Source organism: Pseudorca crassidens, chromosome 16 (genome assembly GCF_039906515.1).
Source record: "Pseudorca crassidens isolate mPseCra1 chromosome 16, mPseCra1.hap1, whole genome shotgun sequence".
NCBI lineage: Eukaryota > Metazoa > Chordata > Mammalia > Artiodactyla > Delphinidae > Pseudorca > Pseudorca crassidens.
In genome coordinates this window covers 19,392,059-19,415,047 of record NC_090311.1, presented here as the reverse complement: position 1 = coordinate 19,415,047, position 22,989 = coordinate 19,392,059, and the positions used below count along the sequence as shown (strand labels likewise).

The 22,989-nt window shown below is 44.1% G+C and overlaps 1 protein-coding gene and 1 long non-coding RNA gene across 5 annotated transcripts in view; one reads left to right on the top strand and one right to left on the bottom strand.

The window, feature by feature from the left end:
• Positions 1–367: 367 nt before the first annotated feature.
• Positions 368–10,589, bottom strand: LOC137208775 (uncharacterized). Of its 3 annotated transcripts, XR_010935759.1 has the most exons (5): positions 10,534–10,589; positions 9,342–9,906; positions 3,185–3,278; positions 2,824–2,980; positions 368–722 (listed from the first exon to the last, which is right to left on the bottom strand). It is a non-coding gene; the product is annotated as an uncharacterized lncRNA (long non-coding RNA). The 3 variants fall into 3 exon arrangements; XR_010935757.1 differs by lacking the exon at positions 10,534–10,589 and having other exon boundaries at positions 9,342–10,284; XR_010935758.1 differs by lacking the exons at positions 2,824–2,980; positions 10,534–10,589 and having other exon boundaries at positions 9,342–10,284.
• Positions 10,494–22,989, top strand: part of RBM20 (RNA binding motif protein 20) — a 216,924-nt gene continuing 204,428 nt past the window's right edge. For both annotated transcript variants that reach the window (XM_067709437.1, XM_067709434.1), the window contains exon 1: positions 10,494–10,927. In XM_067709437.1, coding sequence (XP_067565538.1) covers positions 10,770–10,927 — 158 coding nt within the window. In that variant the 5' untranslated portion in view covers positions 10,494–10,769. The remainder of the gene's footprint in view (positions 10,928–22,989) is intronic.

The following is a 22,989-nucleotide window of genomic DNA, read 5'->3' as shown; positions in this document are numbered from 1 at the left end:
AAAAGAAGAGTTGTGAGAAGAGACTAGGCTTCTCAAATAGTAAATGATATTATAAAAGATCTATGATTAAAACTGGTAAATAAATAGACAGACTATTAGAATAAAATAGCAAGTCCGGGAATAGACCTTAGTGCACATGGGAATTTAGCATATGATAAAGATATTGTCTCTAATCACTGAGGAAAAGCTGGTTCTTTTAATAAGTGGTGTTGGAGCAACTGGATGGCTATTTGGAGACAGATAAGTTGGATCCACGCCTTACACTGTACACCAGAATAAACTCAAAATGAATCAGAGGTCTAAGCATAAAAAATAAAATCATACAGGTACTAGAAGAAAACAGAATCAACTAACAAGCATAGAAGGATTGATTCAATTAGAAAAGGCTTCATTTATAACAGCTTCTGGCAAGGGTCATTAGTGGATGCTAAAACCATTGGGTGAATGACTACTGGTGACCAAGACACTTACATAGTCTCAAAGTGTCAGCGCACAGATGATTTCTTTTTCTTTTTTTTTTTGCGGTACACGGTCCTCTCACTGTTGTGGCCTCTCCCGCTGCGGAGCACAGGCTCCGGACGCGCAGGCTCAGCGGCCATGGCTCACGGGCCCAGCTGCTCCGCGGCATGTGGGATCCTCCCGGACCGGGGCACGAACCCGTGTCCCCTGCGTCGGCAGGCGGACTCTCAACCACTGCACCACCAGGGAAGCCCAGATGATTTCTAATTACAAAGTGAAAGAGATGAGACCTGCTTTAACCAAGCAAAACCACTTAGTATCACTAATAATGGTACAATCTGAAAAAATTGGGCCTTTCATGTGAGGAATGGAAAACATACAACATCACATATGTAGTCTTGCTAAAAAATCTTAACCTGAATCTAGTAATGAGAAAATGATAAGACAAGTTCAGAATATAGAATATGAACTCTACAAATCAATTCACCTGGACTCTTTAAAAATGTCAATGTCATGAATGATGGAAAAAAAATGGTGTGGAGACTGTTCTAGGATAAAGCAGACTAAAGAGAATAACAAATACAATGCAAAAATTTGGTTGAATCTTAGACTGAAACAAAAAAGCAAATATAAAGGACATTATTTAGACGACTGGGAAAATTTGCATATGAAATGAAAATTATATATTATTGTATCAACGTTATATTTCTTGGGTGTCTTAATGATATTGTGGTTGTAGAGGAGAACATCCTTGTTCTTTGGGAATACTTGGTATTTAGGAATGAACTGTCATCGTTTCTACCACTTATTTTTAACTAGTTCAGGAACAACAAAAATATTAGATAATTATCTGAATCCTTGACGCTTAATATGAAACACACATTTAAAAAAATGTTGCTTGGTGTTCCCCGGTGGCCTAGGGGTTAGGATTCCGGGCTTTCCCTGCCATGGCCCAGGTTCAATCCCTGGTCAGGGAACTGAGATCCTGTAAGCCGCGCAGTACAGCCAAGAAAAGAAAAAAACCCAAAAAACCTGTTGCTTTAGTAATGATCTTCATCTTCATGACACACCCTTAGAAATCTGAATTCTAGTTGTTGGAGGTCTGGGGTGAAGGTTGTAGAGACACTCAATTATCATAAAAATCATTCTGGATGAAATAGTTCTTCAGGCAATGAACACCTAGGAATGGAGTGGTTGTAACTTGTCAAAGATTATGGACAGAAAGAAAAGACTAGAATATGAAGAAAGAATGCAGTCTTATTATGTAGCCTTAGACTATGTGAGATTTCTTTTTTTTCTTTTACTTTTTAAGGAACATTTTCACTAAAGTATAACATATGTGTAGAAAGAGACACAAATCATAAATGTATAGCTTGTTGAATTTCCACAAAGTGAATACATCTATGAAACCATCCAGATCCAGACACAGAACATGCAACAGCTCAGAAGCCTCTCTAGGGCTCAGATTGAAAACTCAGCTTGGGGATCACTCAGGGGATGCTTTTTTTCCCCCATTTACTTGGAATATTTATTTAATTTTTTTCAGCAAACATTTTTTAGTACCTTGCTCTGAGTCAGACACCCTGCCATGCATGTTGCATCACACATCATCATGTCCTTCATTCTCAGTACACACCTGCCCTACCAGAGGCTGTTCCTATGCTAACATCCTTTTCGGTTAAAGAATAGATGTTTGTCAGGCTTTCACAGTCCAGCATCCACCTATTCCTGGCACCCTCAGATTTTCCACTAGGGGAATCACAGGCTCTCCAAAGTGCCTGCTTCAGGTGGAGTGGACGTGGCATCTGGCACCAGGGGTGAGCATGAGTCTCTGGCTCAGCCAGTGAGATTATCACATGTTTTGGCTGTAGATTGGTTCACAAATAGGCACAGGACTCAATCAGAGCCAAAGAAGTGCAACAAGGATTTTGTTAGATGACAGGGAGAGGCACACTCACTTGAACCAAGGGGGAGTGTCGATGTGGAAATGCTGAGAGCCATTTGCCTCTTCTGATGGGTCACCCCAGCCTCAGAATTTCCATGGGGTTGGCTGAGGTCTCCCATGAGACTTTCTTATAGCCTGACTTCTCTTTCTGCCCAATCCTGCTTCCTTCTTTTCTCTTCCACATGTATAGATCCCATGAGCAGGCCCTAACAAACCTGCCGTAGCCCATTTCCGTCTCAGAGTCTGCTTCCCAGGGAATTTTGGCAGGCGTGGTGCCAAGCACTTACATATATTGTTCATCCGCAGATGAACTCTGAAGGCATACTATGTGCCAGACACACGGCGCTATGACACTCACAACCTATGAACCTCATTTTAGAGGTGAGGAAACTGAAGCACGCAAAGGTTAGGTAACTTACCGAAGGTCACACAGCTATAAAGTGACAGAGTCAGGATTCAAGCCCAGGTCTGTCTGGTTCTAAAGGCCATGCCCTTAATGATACTGCTACAAACAAGCCAATGGCAGAACTAAAAACCGCTCCAGATTTCCAAGTCTTCATAGCCAACATTCTTGTGCTGAATCAAAGAAACAAATATACATTCTATTGTCGGCAAATCTCCACGTTTGAGGATGAAAGGGCTACTCAGAGAGGCATGCCCAGTCCCTGCAGCCCAGGCATTGCTGATAAAGTCAGGAGAATGAGGCACGACACATGAAAACTTAAACCACAGAACAGTAAAGAAGGATCACATTATCAAATAAAAAATATACACACTTACTGGGAGTACGTGATTAATTGCCAAGTGAGATGTGCAGACAAGCAGTGCGATATGCTCTCCAAGAAGGGAGACATTCCTGGGCTAGAAGGCGCTCCTGGGATGGAAATGGGCTCAGTCAGGCAGGGCACAGAGGGAGAAGGGCACAGAAGAAGAGGTGCAGGGGGGCAAAACGCATAAGGTGTTTTCCAGGGAAAGGATTAGACCAGCCTGGCCAGACTCAAGTGTGAAAGGAGCTGAGCCTGGAGGCTGGACCAGGGGAGGCTGTGAAGGTTTCTGGATGTCAGAGTCCTTCCTTCTTGGACCATGGATCCTTGTTTCCTGGCTCCTCCCCACTTCCTATTCTCACGGGGTGCAAACAACTTGCCTTCCCTGGTGGCCCTGGGATTGGAGTTGAGCTCAAGCCCTCAGGGACTGGGGGATAAGGTGGGGAGCCCCCGAGTCCCCTCTGGTTGTGCGTCCCTTCACCTGGCTTACTGGGCTGTCAGACCAAGGGAACAAAATCCCTCAGCCCCTCCCTCTCCACCAGTCCCTTTCCTCCCTGTGTTACTTTCCTCAGGCTGTTGTAACAGAGCACCACAAACTAGGTGGTTTACCACAAAAGAAATGTATCCTCTCACAGTTCTGGAGGCCAGAAGTCAGAAATCCAGGTGTCAGCAGGGCCATCTGAGCCTCTGGGGAAATCCTTCCTTGCCTCTCCCTAGCTTCTGGTGGTGGCTGCCAGTCTTTGGTGTTCCCAGCCTTGCAGCTGTGTCATGCCAGTCTCTGCCTCTGTCATCACACAGCATTCACCCTGTGTAATCTGTGTCTCAATTGCCCTCTTTTTGTAAGACACCAGTCATATTGGATCAGGGCCCACTTATGATGGGGGCACTATTCTTCCCATTTTTCAGATGGGAACACTGAGGCTCAGAGAGGTAAGGTAGCCTAAAGCCATGCAGCTAACAGGTCATGGGGCTGGGTTTCTCATCCAGCTATTCTGACTCCAGAGTCTATGCTGAGAGGTGGCTGGGCAGGGCATCCTGCTTCGGGTGACCCTGGGATGACCATAGGTGCCACATCGGGGAGTAGCACCAGTCTCCCCACTCCAGGCCAGCTGCATGGGTGCCCACTCAGTGAGGTCAGCATATCACAGGTTCTCACTGTTCCTGGCATCACACTGGCATGCAAAGGCCTCCGGTGTTGCTTTCCATAATGGTCACCTGATCCCCAAGCCAGTAGGCAAACAGCCTGAGATGTTTATTCCCTGCCGACCAACTGGCCTGACAGACAGACAGCCCTGGTGATAAGGGAAGACGGAGGAGGCACCTGGAGGGAGGGGCTGGATAAAGGAATCCCCTGCCTCTGAGAAGTGCTGTTTTGCTTGGCTGGGGCGCGAGTCACACTACCAGCTTCTGAATGACAGTGACATTCCCCAGGGATTAAGCTTGCAGTGTAGAAGCTGGGTCTCCACAGGGGGTGCGGGGCCCCATGGAAGTTAAATCATGCAACTAGCCACCAGCTAACATTTCTGCCACATTCATTTCATACCTCCATCACTTCCCATCCCCCCTCCAAGAAAATTCAGCTGCAACTTGTTTTATAACACCCCTTATTGTACCCTGCTGCTTTGCTTTCTCTTGGTAATAGCAAAAGAGATAAAGCCATTCTCTGGATCCTTCAAAGCACAGCTCAAAATTCTTCTTTTCCTGGAAGCCAGATGCAGGTAACCCTGCCCTACCCGGCTCTGAGCGCCTAGGATTCTAACTCAATCCACTGTTGGTTCATGGCCAGGTACTGAGCAAGCTGTGGAAAGACAGAGGTCAAGCTACCTAGGCTTGGGGCAGTGATGCTTTTAGGGAAGGCAAAGATGTTGATGTCACTCCTGGTTTGGGATGACTGCTTTTCTGTTCAGGAACACTGGATACACCTAGTGGTCCAGAACCCAGATTTTCTGACTCCCAGCCAACTGTTACTTTGATTATAGTACAATACCTGTGCGGCTCATCACAGGGCAAGGGGCCTGGATGATAAATCCACCACCAGAGAGATGGAGGCTAAGCCTGTCCCTACAGCCAATGAGGGATGCTCTCCATGAGTTGTTAGGCAGAAAAGAACCTCTTGGGTCATGTCCTCACTTTTGCTCAGCTAAAGTTCCCTGACTGTCTCCTTCAAATTCAAACGTGCATCCAGATCCATGAGTAACCATATTATTTTTAAACAGCATCCTTCAGCCACTGCCTCTCCTGCGTTTTCAGAGAGGCAATCCTTTATGAAGCTAGCACAGGATTTTATTTTATGATTGTTTTGAGACATCTGCGGGGATTCCATGGAGTTTAAGTAAAAGATTAGGGTGTAGCTCTGAGAGAGAAGCCAGCAAACAGGTAAAGCTCACCTCAGGGGGATAGAAAAGAGAAGCCAGGTCTTGTGGAGAGATAGGAAAATAAAGGATGAGGTACTGGAGACAGCAGAGAGGGTCAAACCAGCCAGCATTTAGCAGAGGAAATGTCTGGTCTCAGAAGCCCCATTATACCAAGAAACATCATGCCACTATGCAGAGCAGTTAAAAGCTCTATCCTAGGGGGAATAGAGACTGGGGTTAGATTTGCACTTCCTCCACTCAGTAGCTGTTGAGTGGCTTAACTTCTTTGAGCCTTAGTTTTCCTATCCTTAAAATGGGCATAAACACAGCCACCTAATAAGGTAATTGTGAGGATTAAATGAGAAATATTATGTGCTCAAGACAGTCTGGCATAGAGTAATACTCAAGAAATGATAACTGTTGTTATTAATACCCAGATAACAGTTAATATGTTATGGCTAATGTTGATAGGTTGCTTAATATTTATCCACAATTATCAAACTAGTAGGTTGTAACTGTATCAAGATGACTGACGGCAACTTAATGAGTTAATTATTCAATTGTCTCTACTTGGGTTGTTAGAATAACAAAAGGCTACTCTGGAAAATACATTGTCCAGTGTGTTTCTCCTTCATTCTTCCAGACGAAGTTTTACCTTAAAAATAAAATCCTATTCATGTGCTAAGTGCTATTAAGAATTATTAGTTGAAGAAAGAAAGGTTTTGTTGTCAGTTAATTAAAAAAACCACATGTTTATAGTAAAAAAATTTCAAACAGTATATATATTGTACTTCGATTAAATTTTATTTCAAATAAAAACGATATAAAAGGTCATAAAAGAAAAAGGTTCCTGCCCCATCCCAATTTCCAGAGGTAATTACTGTTAATAATTAATTACTTGTATAATTTTCCTGGAATGTTTTATACTCTTTGGTTTTATACAAATTTAATCATACTGCAATACTGCTGAGGAACTTGTATTTTCTCCTTAGTAACAGGTCTTGGCAACTTCTTAGCAGTGCATACAGACCTGCCCCCTTCTTTTTGAGAGCTACCTTGTAATCCCTTCCATGTAGGGACCATCCTTTATGTAACCAGTCCCTTTGCTTAGCATTCTGGTTGTCTCTGGTTTGCAATTATGAACAATGCCACAATAAACTTCCTTGAACATGGAACTTTAGTTGTTGCTACAAATAAACCTATAGGATAAATTCCTAAAAGGGTAACTACTGAATCAGTTTCCTTTGTTGTAACTGTAATAGACAGTGCCAACTCACTTCCAAAGAGGTTGCAGCAACTGATAATTTCACCCACAGTATATGAGAATGTTTGTGTCCTGCATTTTCACCAGTTCTGAGTATTATCAAACTTTATAATCTACTAAGTAAATTGTCATTAAAAAATAGTAGTAATATACATATATGGAATAGCAGTACAGATTAAATGATTCCATCCGCAGAGATGAATGCTCACATCACCTTGAACAGAGGGCAGGGAGATGCAGGGAGTCAGACCAGGGTCTGAACTTCAGCTCCACTATTTATTATCCCTGTGACCTCGGACAGGTTCATCAAGCTTCTATGTCTGCAAACTGGTGATATTAAATGAAATAAGGCATAAGAAAGCTCCTAGAACCACTGTCTGGAACCCAGTAAACATTTATTAATATTACAAAACAAACCAGAGCCCCTGGCAAGTTTGAGAGTGACAGAGACCTAGTTTCGATTTCCTGCTCCTTTCTACTACCCACTGCTAGGCTGCTTAATTTCTTTAAATTTCCTTGTTTATAAGGCGTCAATTTGGACCCTGCCTATTAATTTACTGACCCGGATAAATATGAGTGGCAGAGTCGAATCACAATGCAGGGGGCATTTTACATTCACTGGAAGATGTAGGCAGCATCACAGCAAAAGAAGACAGGTGGCATCTTAGGTCTAGGTGTGCCACTGAGGCAGTGGGAGAGGTTTGGGGTCAGACTGACCTAACTGCAGTCCTGCTTCTGCCTCTTAAAAGCCAGGTGACCTGGGGCAAGTTCTTATAGCCCTCTAGCCTCAGCTTCCTCAATTCTAAAACAAGGTAACAACAGTAGCTACGTCATGAGATTATTGGGAGTATGAAGTAAATAATAATCTATGAAAGCACTTAGCAGCTGACTCCTGTGAAATGTTCAATATATTCATAGACAGCAAAAGCCTCACTTCCTGATCACTGTTTACTGGTATGTCAGCAGGGACAGAATGCTTCTGCAGAGTGGAACAGAGATGTTACCAGCCCTCCCCTCCCCATTTGTCAAGTCGGGTGACCACACACACACCCTCCCCAGCCTTTCCCTCACTTCAGTAACTGTAAAGCACATCCTAGTGTGATGGGGGTGGTGATGACACAGGACAGACCCACAAAAGCAAGACTGCTAAAGATTCTTACATGGCTGCAACCCCAGCCAGGGGTCTTTCTCATTTTTCCTGGAAAGGAGTGAAACGACATTAAGTTAATAAATAGTTTTCATTGGAATTGCTTAATACACTTAATGTTTGACTTGCAAAATGGAAAGTCTTGTTCATTATTATCCTGGACAACATTTTGGGGGATCTGAGATAAGACAGGAACTAGCTTTAGGTTTTTGCTGCAGTGTTTCCCTCACCCTTCACATCTGCTTCAATTCAAATTTCAGTTCTTACATAAACTGCAAACATTAAGCTATACTCATGGAAATGGGGCTTCTTAAAAACACCTTGTGAATTATTATTTTTTTCCTTTTTTGTTTTGAAAATTTCAACTTACAGAAAGGATGAAAGAAAAGTCTAATGAATACCCAAGATTTACCCACTGTTATTATTTTGTCACAAAACTAATACATCATTTTTGAGATGTAGAGAGGTGCATTTGTATAATACGAATTTCCTTTCCTCTCTCCCTCCCTTCTTTATTTTCTCCCTCCCTCCCTTCTTTCCTTCCTTTCTTCCTTTGTTTTTTTGTGCCAGTAAAAATGTTATGAGAATGGATTAAGTTATATTAATATTGTGACTTCCAGGCATTCAGCTTCCTGGAGTTTGAGGTCTGTTGTTCTATTTGGCTACAAGTTTGGAATATAAGGAATCATGTTTGTGATACCTGCCAGACTGAATATCTCTTGCACCAAATGTGCAAGATACATTATCGCTAATCCTAACAGTGACTGTGCAAGTCCGGGTCTCATCCCTGCCAGTTTACATATTTGGTAACTGACACTCAGAGACTGAGTCACTCAACCTCTCTGGTAAAAACTGCTGATCTGTCTTTTTTTGACTACAAAGCTTTTTTCACAAAGGTTTTGGGGGATTCTCAGAGTGATATTTTAATGTAAGCATATGGAAAGTTTTAGTTTCTGGGACAGTTGCAATGTTAATTTCAGAAAATTTCCCTCAACCAAGGAGGTAGGGGAGCAGTGGAAGGTGGAGTTTTATGGAAACCATAGTCAGGACTTCAGTGATAGAAACTAAAGATGATGAACTAACCACTCCCAGAGCCCGAGAAGACTCTTTGGGATGGCCTCTTACTAGCCATATATAGTTAGAAAAATCACCCTGACTTGCCTCATTTGTGAAATGAATAAACAATCAGTACCTCTTTACCTGGGTTTTCTGGTGAGATTCAATTTTGCGAATTGTGATTACTTTTATGAATACAAGGAACTGATGTACCATTTTATCTGTAGGTGAAGGAGGGAGAGAGAGAGACAGAAGAAAGGTGAGAGTGGACAGGGCATTTTATGTATAGGAGAGAGAGAGGGAGGGAGCGGGAAAGATATAAGTAGGATGACAGCAATCAAGGGAGGCTTACCTTCCTGAAACTGGCAGGGAAGTTGACAGAAACTCACAGTCTAGGGAGAGAAGAAAGCATCTTTCAGGGAATTCAATTAGTTGCCGGTCCCGGAGAACCCATCTCCAGAATTTTCCTTCACGTGGCTGCGGGAGGAGGATGGGTTGGCTTGAGACCTTCAGCAAACTTCTTTCCAGGCCGTGGGGCACCCTGACGTGCGCTCTGGCTTCCAACGCACCCAAGGGACGCTTTTCGGTGCTGCCCGTGTCAGGATTTAAAAAGCCGTGTGCCCGACGGAGGGTAAGGATCTCCAGAGTAACCACTCTCCGAGGTCTTTGCCCAGCTTCTAGATGTTTCTGCGGCACCAGGTGACTCCCCAGACCTCTACCCGTGCTCCAGGACATCACATTGCACTTTGCGGGGTGACTCCTCCGCGCAGGATGCCTGTGTCCACAACTGTGAACTGGTGTGTGCAGGTGAAGTGGCGCACACTGGCTCCCCAGCAACCAACAGAGCTTCAGAAGCGGTGAACTTGGGGGTGCGATGTCACCGAACTCCTTTTCATCCTTTACATTCCTACTGAGATCTGGGCAATAAATAACAAGAATAAAACATATACGTGGTTTTGTCTTTGCGCTCGCGGGATCGTGGCAGGTCCTTTAGAGAAGTGAGGAAATAAATGAAGAGAAATCACGGCGGCCTCGCCGGCTACTTCTGGGGACCCCTGAAATCAGCAGCTGGAATGGCCAGTTTGGAGAGCCCTCGGGTCCGGTCATCTAAGACCTGGGGTTACCAGTCCCACCGACCTGCGGGAATTCCGGGCTTTTCCCCCGCGGGGTCGGGCCCCTCAGCCACCAGTGGCGCTGGCCCGGCTCCAGTCGCGGGAAGGTGCCAAGCCCCGCGCACTTTGCGCTGGCGAAGAGCGCAGACGCCCGGGGCGCGCTCGGTCCGCCCCGCTTGGCAGGAGCGCGCGAAGCCGCGCGCGCGGTCCCGGGGGATAGCACGGAGGCCGCCCCGCTAGCGGGAGAGGCGAGAACTCGGCGTCCGGCGGCGGACTGGCGTGCGTCTCGCCGCCTCACGCGGTTGCACTGAGCTGCGGGGCGCCGGACCGGGGACCCAGAGGGCGCGCGGCGGCGGGCGGCGGGCAGAGCTCCCCCGACCACCCGGGCGCCCAGGGGCTCCTGCTGGCTGGGAGACGCCCCCTGGCCCCTACCTCTGTTTGGCCCGGCCGGGCGAGCCGGACCGGCGGGAGGAGGAGGAGGAGGTGGGGCCGCCGGGACTGCCTCCTCCCCGCCCCTCGCGTCTCCTCCCCGCGCCACCGGGAAGGACAAGGGGACTGGGCACGGGGACCCCGGCCAGTGAGCGCCCGCGCCCCGGGGTCGCCCCTCGCTCGCGCTCTCCCGCCGCGAGCCCGGGCCGGTCTTGTTTCGCAAGGTGCTGGCCGCAGCCATGAGCCAGGACGCCGAGCCCAGCGGCCCCGAGCAACCGGACAGAGATGCCCGCAGCGTGCCCGGTGCCCCGGCGCCCCCGGCGCCCCCAGGCCCGAGAGGGATGCAGCCGCCGCCACCGCCTCCGCCCCAAGCCGGCCTAACCCAGATCATCCAAAAGTAAGAGGAGGAAAGGGGGAGCGGGGCCCCGGGTGCGCTTGGGGGACAAGCCCCGGGCGCCCCCTTTTGTGGCTTCCTCTCTCCCGTTCCCGCTAAACTTCTCTCGGCCGCCTTGCGTTTGAAGTTTTCTTGCCCGCCCTCTCGGCAGAGTCGGTGTCATTCTGGCCTTTTGTGAGTTTGGGGAGAGGGAAGCCAAGCTATTTGGGGAAAATAATTTTGTTCTTCCTCATCCCCTGTCTCTTCTCTTCGGGGACGTTACCGGGTATTTTGAACTAAATTAACTCAAACTGGGGGGAAATGGCCCAGGGACTATATTTCATCTTTCTAGTCCCAAGAGGCCGCTGGAACGTATGGAGAGCCGTGCGTGTGTGCGCGCGCGTGCTGGAGGGCGTGTAAGTAAAACGCCGCGCCAAGAAACCACCCTTAATGGTGCCCATGAAGTCAAACAGTGATATTGGGTGAAAAGGGTGGTGAGGGTTTGTAGACAACGTATTTTTGCTTTGTCCTGCAAGAAGTGTTTACACTTTCCAAGAAGGCCCTTGCGAAGAGTTTCTAGCCGCGGAACCGTTTTCCATTAAGGTTACCATCTTGTGATTAGGGGGAAACTGTGCGACTTGGGTCGCGAGTTTTCCGGGCCGGCTGTCCCAATGCGTCGAGTAGATTGGGGGTGGTCAGTAGGCTCTGAGAAGCTCTTTCAGCCCATTTGGGAGACATAAAAGTAAAACGGTGAGGCTTCGTTCATTCTTTCGAAATTTTGTTTGACAGTTTAAGGCCTAGAATGTTGGTTTGTTTGAAGGATCTTTATTCTCCGAAAAGTTTCCCTCAGCTTGTAATGAAGTCCTCAAAACTAGTGTAGTTAGTGTTGGAAAGTCTGAATGATGAGCGGGCGAAACTGGAGAAAATTAAAGAAAGACACACAAGCACAGCAAAATCAATCCTATGGAACCGAGCAGGAGTTTTTCGGCACTGCTTTGAGTTACATAAACTTATTAAAATGTAATAAGAGAAATAACCAGTGATGGAGCATAAATGGAAGTAAATATTGTTTTTAAGACTGACTTATGTAATAGAATAGTGAAAATTTAAGTTTGACATCAAAGAACGCTGGTATCGTATTTCAGAACAAAATGGTTCCCTTGTTTTTGACTGGTAGAATATTAAAAGCTCCATTTATGACAACTTTTTGCTTTAGTTTGATTTTATATAACTTTCAACTACTAACAAGTAGCTAACTATTTGAAACTGAAAATATTTTATATTGTTATTCTATTCCCTTTGTTTTGCAAATTTCAGCTAAGATTTACTAAATATGATGGACAGTTTAAGTACATCATTGCTTAAAATTTCTCTTTAGTCCTTAACATAAATATAAACTAACAGAGAAAAAAATGTTTAAAACCTGAGGTTTATTTAGTGAAAGAGAAAAAAAAAATCTAATTGACTGATTATTAACTGGGAAACATCTCATGTGCTTCTTACTGGCCAGTGTCTTGTGGCTTGAAGCTAGGGTGCACATTGAGTTTGCTTTGGTATTGTAGTCACCCTGCATTTTCCTATCATTTACTTTTAATTAGGAAAAAACTAAGAATTTTATGTTCATAGAAAAATCTTTGTAGAGCAGTGACTGATTTTGAAATGTTGCCAGGTTGAAAATAAAGGCCGTTTTTGTGGGAGATGGATCATTTCAAGTGTATTTCAGTTACCTCATGTAATAAGTAATTGACCCTGTAAATTCACCCCCATTTTGAAAATTCCACCCCTGGAATATTTTACTTTAGTTGATAAGCCTGAGCTCTTCAAAGATGGCCCCTTCGGCTAGCAGTCCAGGATAGAGAGACCTCAAAGAGGTGCCTGGCTTGTTTTGCATTGGTGACAGATCAGTGTTCAGGCACCAGGTCCAAGGCTGGTGAATGTGCTCATGGGATTTGATGTTTGTGCACTTATGTTTATTTCTTTTTTTTTATACATCTTTATTGCAGTATAATTGCTTTACATTGTTGTGTTAGTTTCTGCTGTATAACAAAGTGAATCAGCTATACATATACTTGTATCCCCATATCCCCCCCTCTTGTGTCTCCCTCCCACCCTCCCTATCCCACCCTTTTAGGTGGTCACAAAGCACTGTGCTGATCTCCCTGTGCTATGCGGCTGTTTCTTACTAGCTATCTATTTTACATTTGGTAGTATATATATGTCAGTGCCACTCTCTCACTTTGTACCAGTTTACCCTTCCCCCTCCCCATGTCCTTGCACTTATGTTTCAAAGTCTTTATTTATAAGGATGATTTGGGGTTTGCACTCCCCTCAGTATCCACTGAAATTCCATGGGAAGCAGACATAACATGGCAAACGCCTTGCAGGTCCATCTTTAATGGGCTGAAACTTGAGCAGGTTATTTTGAAACTGCATAATTTAGTCAGAGCAACCATTTTTATGTAGTTATGAGGTGCTGTTTGTATCAGCCATCTTTGAGAAAATGTAGCCGGGAGATTGCCCTCAGCTGCAAAATGAGGTGTCCTCCTCTTGATTTGAGAATTGTGTTAGCTAGAGCTTTGGGTGAAATTCTCCTCTAGTGGATGGCATGTTAAATACATTGTATTAGGGAACCTGCACTTTTTCTAGTTATTTGAGTAAGGTTATAATGTAATTCATAAGAGGAGAAGTTTTGTGTTTTTTAAATTAATTAATTTATTTATTATTTTTGACTGCATTGGGTCTTTGTTGCTGCGCATGGCTTTCTCTGGTTGTGGCGACTGGGGGCTACCCTTCGTTACTGGGGGCTTCTCTTGTTGTGGAGCACGGGCTCTAGGCCCACAGGCTTCAGTAGTTGTGGCTCATGGGCTCTAGAGAGCAGGCTCAGTAGTTGTGGTGCACAGACTTAGTTGCTCTGTGGCATGTGGGATCTTCCTGGACCAGTGCTCACACCTGTGTCCCCTGCATTGGCAGCCAGTTCTTTTTTTTTTTTTAATTAATTTATTTATTTTTGGCTGCATTAGGTTTTCATTGCTGCAGGCGGGCTTTCTTTAGTTGCGTCAAGCAGGGGCTACTCTTCGTTGCACTGCATGGGCTTCTTATTGCAGTGGCTTCTCTTATTGAGGAGCAGGGCTCTAGGCACGTGGGCTCAGTAGTTGTGGCCTGCATGCTCTAGAGAACAGGCTCAGTAGTTGTGGCACACGGGCTTAGTTGCTCCATGGCATGTGGGATCTTCCCAGACCAAGGCTCGAGCCCGTGTCCCCTGCATTGGCAGGCGGATTCTTAAACCACTGCGCCACCAGGGAAGCCCTGGCAGGCAATTCTTAACCACTGTGCCACCAGGGAAGCCCAAGCGGAGAAGTTTTGATCGCTTTCAAAATGATGAAGATATCAATATTCTTCATGTTACATAGCATTTAAGGATTACAAGAATTTTTTCACTTTTTTTAAAAATAAATTTATTTATTTATTTATGGCTGCGTTGGGTCTTCATTGCTGCGCGTGGGCTTTCTCTAGTTGTGGCGAGCAGGGGCTACCCTTTCTTATGGTGCGCAGGCTTCTTATTGCAGTGGCTTCTCCTGTTGCAGAGCACAGTCTCTAGGTGGGTGGGCTTCAGTAGTTGTGGCATGTGGGCTTCAGTAGTTGTGGCTTGCGGGCTCTAGAGCGCAGGCTCAATAGTTGTGGCTCACGGGCTCAGTTGCTCCGCGGCATGTGGGATCTTCCCAGACCAGGGCTCGAACCCGTGTCCCCTGCATCGGCAGGAGGATTCTTAACCACTGCGCCACCAGGAAAGTCCCTTTTTCACTTCTTAATGTCTCTATTTACTGATCTTCATTAATCACGGTTTTCATTTTGGGTAAAGTCATGATCATAATAGTCATGATCATAATAAAAACAGAATCCTATTCACCTATGTTATGTTTGGTCTTAAGAGAATGAGGTGTGACAGTGAATAATGTGACTGACTTTGGTGTTTGTCTTATGGAACCCAGTCTCAGTATTGACGAAGATCGTGCCAAAAGTTAACTACTGTGGAGTTCCTTTGGGCTGTTCAGGTATATTTAGTTTTCTCATTGTTGCATTTTTAGCTTCAGTCAAGCATGGTCCATGACCTCTCTGCTCTTGTTAACCTCTGAATCCGGGCCAATATTTGCATTACCTATGAAGATTATCAGCCATGTTAGACACATATAACTAATATCTTGTAAGATATTTGTTTTAAACGTGCATTCTCTAAGATGGCCAATGTGGAGACATTATTGGATAAAATGTGAAGCATTATGTAAGCCATTTGGGCAACAACTAATATAAATAACACCTTAAGAAGAGATTTGGGATGAGTTTAGGAAATCAGAATAACTTGAAAGCTTAAAAAAAATCTTCATATAAGCAGAAGTAAGTGTTGTTGGTGAACATTTTACACGGATTTATCTCCTCAAATATTCACAATATTTTATTTCCAAAAGTATTTTATATTTTAATTTTAATCAAACCTAATTCTTGGTTTATAACAAGTTATTTATTAACTATGATGAACATTAGAAATTACAATTTTAGGTTTTAAGTTCTAAAACTCTCTTCAGAATGAAAACACAGCCATTAGTTCTGTGTGCTGTGTTGAATTCATTTGTCGGATGCAGTTAGAAAGTGTGGTACTAATCATGGTGAAAACCAAACAAGCACACACATCTATGAGGTGAGCACACAGGTGATTTTCCTAAATTATTTGATTTGCCGTGAAATACTCTTGGCTAATGCTTGATATCAGGTTGCATATTTAATTTGCATATAGATGACTTATTTTTTCCTTTACAGATTATTTTGGTATGAAATGAATAAAAATCAATTATGAAAATAGAAAAAGTTTTGGTTTAGCATTTGATAGTTAGCGTCACCTGCATGTGTTTGTGACTTATGAAGATATAAATCCAGCTTTGATTGCTGAAGTTTATAGTCTTCTGCATCGCGTTAGGACACTGGCCAACTGTGTTTTCAGAGCAAAGTGCTCCTTAATTCAGTCTCGAAAATGTTACAAGTAGTCACTCTGATCGCAGATAATTCTACAGACATTTTGCATTTGGAAGGATCTCCATGTAACTCTTAGAGAGTGATACACAGGCAAGTTGTGTGTGATGTCCACCCACTGTGATGGGCATGCTGACAATTACATCCAGAATCGGAGAGGAAATAAGAATTTGCCAAAAAGGGACATTATCTCAACTCATAGTTGGTCCTTTTCTGGAAGAAGGATGGAATTTCTAACATCAGTGCCACTTTCTAACATTAGTTTGAGTCCGTTTTTAGGGGAAACAGGGATACATTTTAGAAGGAATTTTGAAAATTTTAAACACCATCTTAAACTGCACTAAGACAAGCATTCAGCAGGAGAAAACATCTGAGAAGATTAAGCGTTTACCCAAAACAGGGAAGGAGAGAGGGTGGGTTCTTTTCTTAGCATTCTGAAAAGTTTCTTTGCTTCATTAGAAAGCCTATTAAGGGTTTTTGTCTTTTTTTTAAAGAAATTTTGCTTGAGGGTTTGTTGTGATAAGTATTTTTAGATAGTAAGTGTAGCCATCCAGTTATGAGTTTTTCTCAAATTGCCAAAGAGATCAGTATTATGAAATGTAGTACATTATTCCCATTAGTCACAGTAAATGACTATACCTGTGGTGTACGAAGAGCAGTTCTAATGCCATTGCTGCAGGAGAAAAAAATGAAGTCAAATTTTGTTACCCATTTTATTCTTCTATCCACTTATTCTTTTGTTACCGGTTTAGCAGTTTATCAAATTAATAATTTAAAAAGCCCATATCTGTCCGTTGGAATGTGGACTCTGATCTGTTAAGATCTCTTTGCCTATGCATGTAAGTCACCAGGGGGGATAAATAACCCCACCAGGATTGACTCACAGTGAAATGATGCCCCATCATCCAGTTTCTCTCTCTCTGATTTATTTTTCTTGCGGCTGTAGGTTCTTTTTTTTTTTTTTTTTGGCTGCGTTGGGTCTTCGTTGCTGCACACAGGCTTTCTCTAGTTGTGGCGAGCGGGGGCTACCCTTCAATGCGTTGCGCCGGCTTCTCATTGTGGTGGCTTCTCTTTGTTGCAGAGCACGGGCTCTAGGCGCGCGGGCTTCAGTAGTTCTGGCATGCAGGCTCAGTAGTTGTAGCTCGCAGGCTCTAGAGCACAGGCTCAGTAGTTGTGGTGCACGAGCTTAGTTGCTCCGTGGCATGTGGGATCTTCCCGGACCAGGGCTTGAACCCGTGTCCCCTGCATTGGCATTGGCAGGCGGATTCTTTTTTTTTTTTTTTTAGAATTTAGAATTAAGAATTTTAAGATATGTGGATTTTTTAGGAGATGTTGGGGGTAGGAGTTTATTAATTAATTAATTTATTTTTGCTGTGTTGCATCTTCGTTTCTGTGCGAGGGCTTTCTCTAGTTGTGGCAAGCGGGGGCCACTCTTCATCGCGGTGCGCGGGCCTCTCACTATCGCGGCCTCTCTTGTTGCGGAGCACGGGCTCCAGACGCGCAGGCTCAGTAGTTGTGGCTCACGGGCCTAGTTGCTCTGCGGCATGTGGGATCCTCCCAGACCAGGGCTCGAACCCGTGTCCCCTGCATTAGCAGGCAGATTCTCAACCTCTGCGCCACCAGGGAAGTCCCGGCTGTAGGTTCTTGACTCCAACTAAACTAATATTTCTTCCCTGCCCACAACAGCTAGTCCTCAAGTAAACAAACCAATATAGCTCAATTCAAGGCTTTGATAAACAAGAGTCTACAAAATGTTAGGAACTGAGATCTAACCAAGGGATAGAATCAAAACAGACTGAACTAAACTTGGAAAGCAAGAATGGAAGAAGCTTGAGATAGTGGAGTTAAAACCCCAAAGACAAATTCAGAGGTAGGACTCCCCCTCCCTTCATCCTCCTTGGTCCCCCTGTTAGGCAAAAGCTTGAAGGGGTCTCCTGTGCCACAAAAATCCCACTTAATCTGTATTTCCTGCCACAGTAATTATTTTGCTTGGGATGGTCTAGCTGATACAATTTCGTGTATTTTGACAGGGGAGGTTGCTGTAGCTCCACAGCTGCTGTGAGTGACATGGTAGCTGTGTTTAGAATAGCGCGTTGAAAAATTTTGCAGAAAGTAAAGTGGTCCTTATTCCAGAATCGGGGCAAAAGACCGTACTCAGTCGCTTGTAGAAAGGAGCACGTGGCAATTCCCTTTCTGGTTAATGAACCTGGCTGGGTCTTGGTGATGTGTGTGTTGTTATGGAAGCTCATATTTCTTGTTCCCACCAGTGAGAAGACTGGGAAATCCTGACTTTAATTGAGAAGGCACATTTTTCCATCAGGAATGTGAATTTGGTTTCCAGCCGCCACCAAGGGGATATTGGCGGTGGGCTGGTATTTTGCCTGGCTCAACCGTGGTCACTGTTTAAATTCCACCCAACTAAGGTTTCAGTCTTCGACATTTACAAGACAGCAAGTTTGGGGTATTTTGGATTTAATGCGTATGTCCATCTAATAGGATAAAGTCTTTACAGTGGCAGAAGTTACAGCCAAGTTAATTCATCCTCCCCTTTCCTATAATTCCTGCTGGATTTTATAAGATAAATAAGTCCCCTGATGGTTTACAAGGCAACTTTTCCAACTCGCTGACAGCAGCTCCGTCAGGGGGATGGTACATATTGATGTGAATGTACTTTATGAGCAAAAAGGGAGCTGTTAAGCAAGTTGTATGAGGATGTGGTAATAACTTGTAGCTCAGTTTGCCAAATAAATCTTCCCATGTGTTCAGAAACAAAAGGCCTGGGGTCGTGCCTGTGTTTGGGGGTGGTTTTCACCTCATGAAGATAGTTTTCACGCCACTTTTCCCTTCTTTTATGTGGGTATTTGCTTCAGGGATGCACCAGGGCCATTTGCTACTGCCCTTTCTTTGCACCTGCTTTCTCTCCATCACAGTAATGACTCACTAGTTCTCAGTTGCCGCTTCCACTCTGGTCCAAACCTAGAAACCTCCATTCACAGCTGTCTGAACATCTTAAATGCTTTTCAGTTGTGCCGCTTGTCTATAGACGGTCTTCCAGATATGTTTTTGGTTTTTATTGGACCCGCCCTTAAACCTGACCTCCAGTGTCATGATGCTGAAAGAGTAGACTAGGTAATATATATTTTAAAGATGTATTCGTTTCACGAAGTTACTTCTTTTGCTTTATTTTGAATTCATTATTGAATAGCATGGTAGGTAGGATCTTCCCAGTGTTGTCAAGTGTAAAATGAGCGTCTTTGTAAATTAATTATTGGGTTTCTGACAAAGAGGGTCAGAGAGGAAAAGGAAACCCTGGATTGGGAGTAGGTGATCTGGACAAGCCAATTAACCTTCCTAATCCTGCTTCTCCAGGGATTGGAAATGATCGGTGTCAGTTCCTTCCAAGAATAAAATTATGTGAATCCCCAGGAATATCGCTGAGTGATTATCACTGTAGCATGCCTCCCCTTGCCTCCTAGACATCTGATGGAGAATGAGTTATGTTTTAATCAAGGACATAGGTACATGTTTGTGAGACTGATCACTCACAGAAACAACAATAACCACAAAAAGAGAATTAAAAGCTTCCTCCAACACTTGCAAAATATATTTGGATCAGTGACATAATTTTAAGATGGAAAAGTAGCCACTCATGTCAGTGAAAAGGAGGGTGTTTCATACTGTTTTCTAATTATTACAAACTCTAAAAAATAAAAACAATTATTTTGGAATGTTAATTATTCTGGAATCTTAAAGTGAATAGTTGAGTTTGCAAAAAGAGTACTGTTCTCAATTCGGAGACAGATCCAGTAATTTTCACGTGTCTACATCTGATTGTATTAAACACAGGCAGGTGGGAGTCTGTTTGGTGATGTTATTATTTTTAGAGGCATAAAACATAAGCATAGGCTGACAGATGTTTCTAAGAGGCTACCAGCTGCCCCAAGAAGGACTCGGTACACAATGCTGTGTGTTCAGTTACCACAGCGTGGGCTGCACCCAGAGCTCATGGCCAAAAAACACTTTGCAAAGAGATCACGGTTATCCAAAAGCTGGGCCTCAGGTTTCCGTGTGGCCTCCTTGAATTGACGAGACCAAACATTGTTTCCAGAGCCTTCTAAAGACCGGGTCTCCTCGGGACCCTGCGTCCTCCTGGGCTGGCAGGGTTGCTGATAGGCTGGAGTTATGGAGAACCTTTATTTGATACTTGAAAAGAGATTTTTTTACTTTCTATATGAAAAGGGAGAGGGGTTGTGTGATTAAATCTTGATTTAGAGACTTTACATAATGAGGATGAACATAAGATATTTATTGCAGCATTGTCTAGAAGAGCAGAAAATTAGAAACCACCCAGATGTTTCTCACTGAGAAAATAAATCATGTGCATGTATAATATCATGTACCGTTCAGCCATTAGAATGGTGCCATTATTCTATATTTATTAATATGGAATGTAAACCATATAATATTGTTAACTAAAAAAAATTACAAGCAGCATGTGTACAGGGATCTCATGTTTTTTAAAAAACGTGTATGAGCATGTGCCAGTGCCTGCAAGCCTGGAAAAGCATCTGAAGAATAAATATAAAGACAGTAACAGTGGTGCTAACTCTAGGTGGCGTAATTATAGTGGTTTGTCTTTTTTTTCCGTTTTTTTAAAAAAATTAATTAATTAACTTAATTTTTTGGCTGCGTTGGGTCTTTGTTGCTGCACGTGGGCTATTTCTAGTTGGGGTGAGCGGTGGCTACTCTTCGTTGAGGTACGCAGCCTTCTCATTGTGGTAGCTTCTCTTGTTGCAGAGCACGGGCTCTAGGCACGCAGGCTTCAATAGTTGTGGCTTGCGGGCTCAGTAGTTGTGGCTCGTAGGCTCTAGAGCGCAGTCTTAGTAGTCGTGGCTCACAGGCCCAGTTGCTCTGTGGCATGTGGGATCTTCCCAGACCAGGGCTTGAACCTGTGTCCCCCTGCATTGGCAGGCAGATTCTTAACCACTGTGCCACCAGGGAATCCCTTCTTTTTGTACTTTTTTTTTTTTCGTGAGCATGTATTAATTTTCTAATCAGAGAAAAAAAACTACTTGCATTTTTATTTATTTAAAATTTTTTTAATGAACTCTCTATTCTTCTAAAACTGTTTCTTTTTTTATATAAATGTATTTATTTTATTTATTTATTTTTGGCTGCATTGGGTCTTCGTTGCTGCACGCGGGCTTTCTCTATAGTTGCGGTGAGCGGGGGCTACCCTTCGTTGTGGTGTGCGGGCTTCTCATTGCGGTGGCTTCTCTTGTTGCAGAGCACGGGCTTTAGGCACGCGGGCTTCAATAGTCGTGGCTCGTGGGCTCTAGAGCGCAGGCTCAGTAGTTGTGGCGCATGGGCTTAGTTGCTCCGCGGCATGTGGGATCTTCCCAGACCCGGGCTCGAACCCGTGTCCCGTGCATTGGCAGGCGGATTCTTAACCACTGCGCCAACAGGGAAGCCCACTACCTGCATTATTAAAAACAAAAATAGGAATAGACTTTTCACGTTGGCATTGCACATTGTCTTTAAGACTGAATGAGCCATTAGCATCTTAGATTTTAGACCTGGGAGGCATCTGAAAGCTGCTTTAGCCCAGCCCTCCTGTTTTTCTAGGTAAGGCAAGTGAGCATGGGAGAAGTCAAGAGAATTGTTTGAGGTCACACAGCAAGGTAATGGGCAGGCTGGGATAAGCATCCTCATATTTCCGTCTGTTGCGTTTTCTGCTGTTTGCCCTTTTTTCTGCCTGGAAATGGGAGAGAGAGAAATGGAGAACATTCATAAACTGACCTTTTATCTGCCGGCTCTAGTCTGCTCAGCCGCCGAAAGAGAATTTTGAAAAGCATCTTTGGGTATGTTATCTCCTCCCATATCTCCCCCCAAAGGTCTTTCTGCACGTGGGGGTAGACTGGGTCTCTCTGGGGCATCTCATGCTCTGTTCCATCCTTCCAAACAGAAGCAGAGCATCACATATTTTTCTCCTGAGCATTTGAAAGTAAATTGCATCACCATAATTCTGTTATCATATCTAAGAAAATTAGTCTTAGTTAAATGAGTTTTCTAATAAACACTTGATTTTTAACTTTTTCCAGTTGTCAGAAAAATGTCTCATATAGCGATTTTTAAACCCCCCTGGTTCAAGTTCACAGTGCATTTGTTTGTTTATGATGTCTCTTTTTTTTTGTGGTACGCAGGCCTCTGACTGTTGTGGTCTCTCCCGCTGCGGAGCACAGGCTCCAGACACGAAAGCTCAGCGGCTCAGGGGCCCAGCCGCTCCGCGGCATGTGGGATCGTCCCGAACCGGGGCACGAACCCGTGTCCCCTGCATCAGCAGGCGGACTCTCAACCACTGCACCACCAGGGAAGCCCTATGATGTCTCTTTTAATGTAGCAAGTGTACCTGCTCTTTTCTACTCTTCGTGACCAAAGATTCCATGCTAGTTGTCTTGTAGAATGAACCATGATCTGGATGTGTCTGTTGTTTCCTCATGACCAGATTCAGGTGAAGCACTTTGGCAAGGATCCACATACAAAGGGTAATGTGTGTTCCGCTAAGTTTGATCCCTTGGTTAACATGGTCATTGCCAGATCTCTCTGTCACTACGGGACATTTTTCTCTTTGTGATTAGTAAGTTGTCTTTGGGAGTGATACTGTGAGACCTTCTGAATATCCTGTTTCCCAACTAACTTTCAGCTAGTGGTGTTATCTTTTAATTTGACCATATTTAAAAAAAAAACTCCTCAATGAAATATGTGGAACTGGAGCAATAACTACATATCACTTTAGAATGGATTAGTTTGTATATGTAGGTTAAATCAGACAGCCTTGCAAATATGTTTGCCTTGTACCAGCCCGTAGATATGATTTGCATCCTCTGGTTTTTTCTCGTCTTGACTTGATAGGAACTTAATTGATGGGCCTGCCACTTTCCATTTAACCCCTCCAGCAGACATTCTATCCTGGGCTGCAGTACTTTTTAATGTCCATACAAAGTGAATATATAAATCTGTTTTAATGCTGAAGGCAGTGAATGGGCAGTATGTAATTTTTGCTA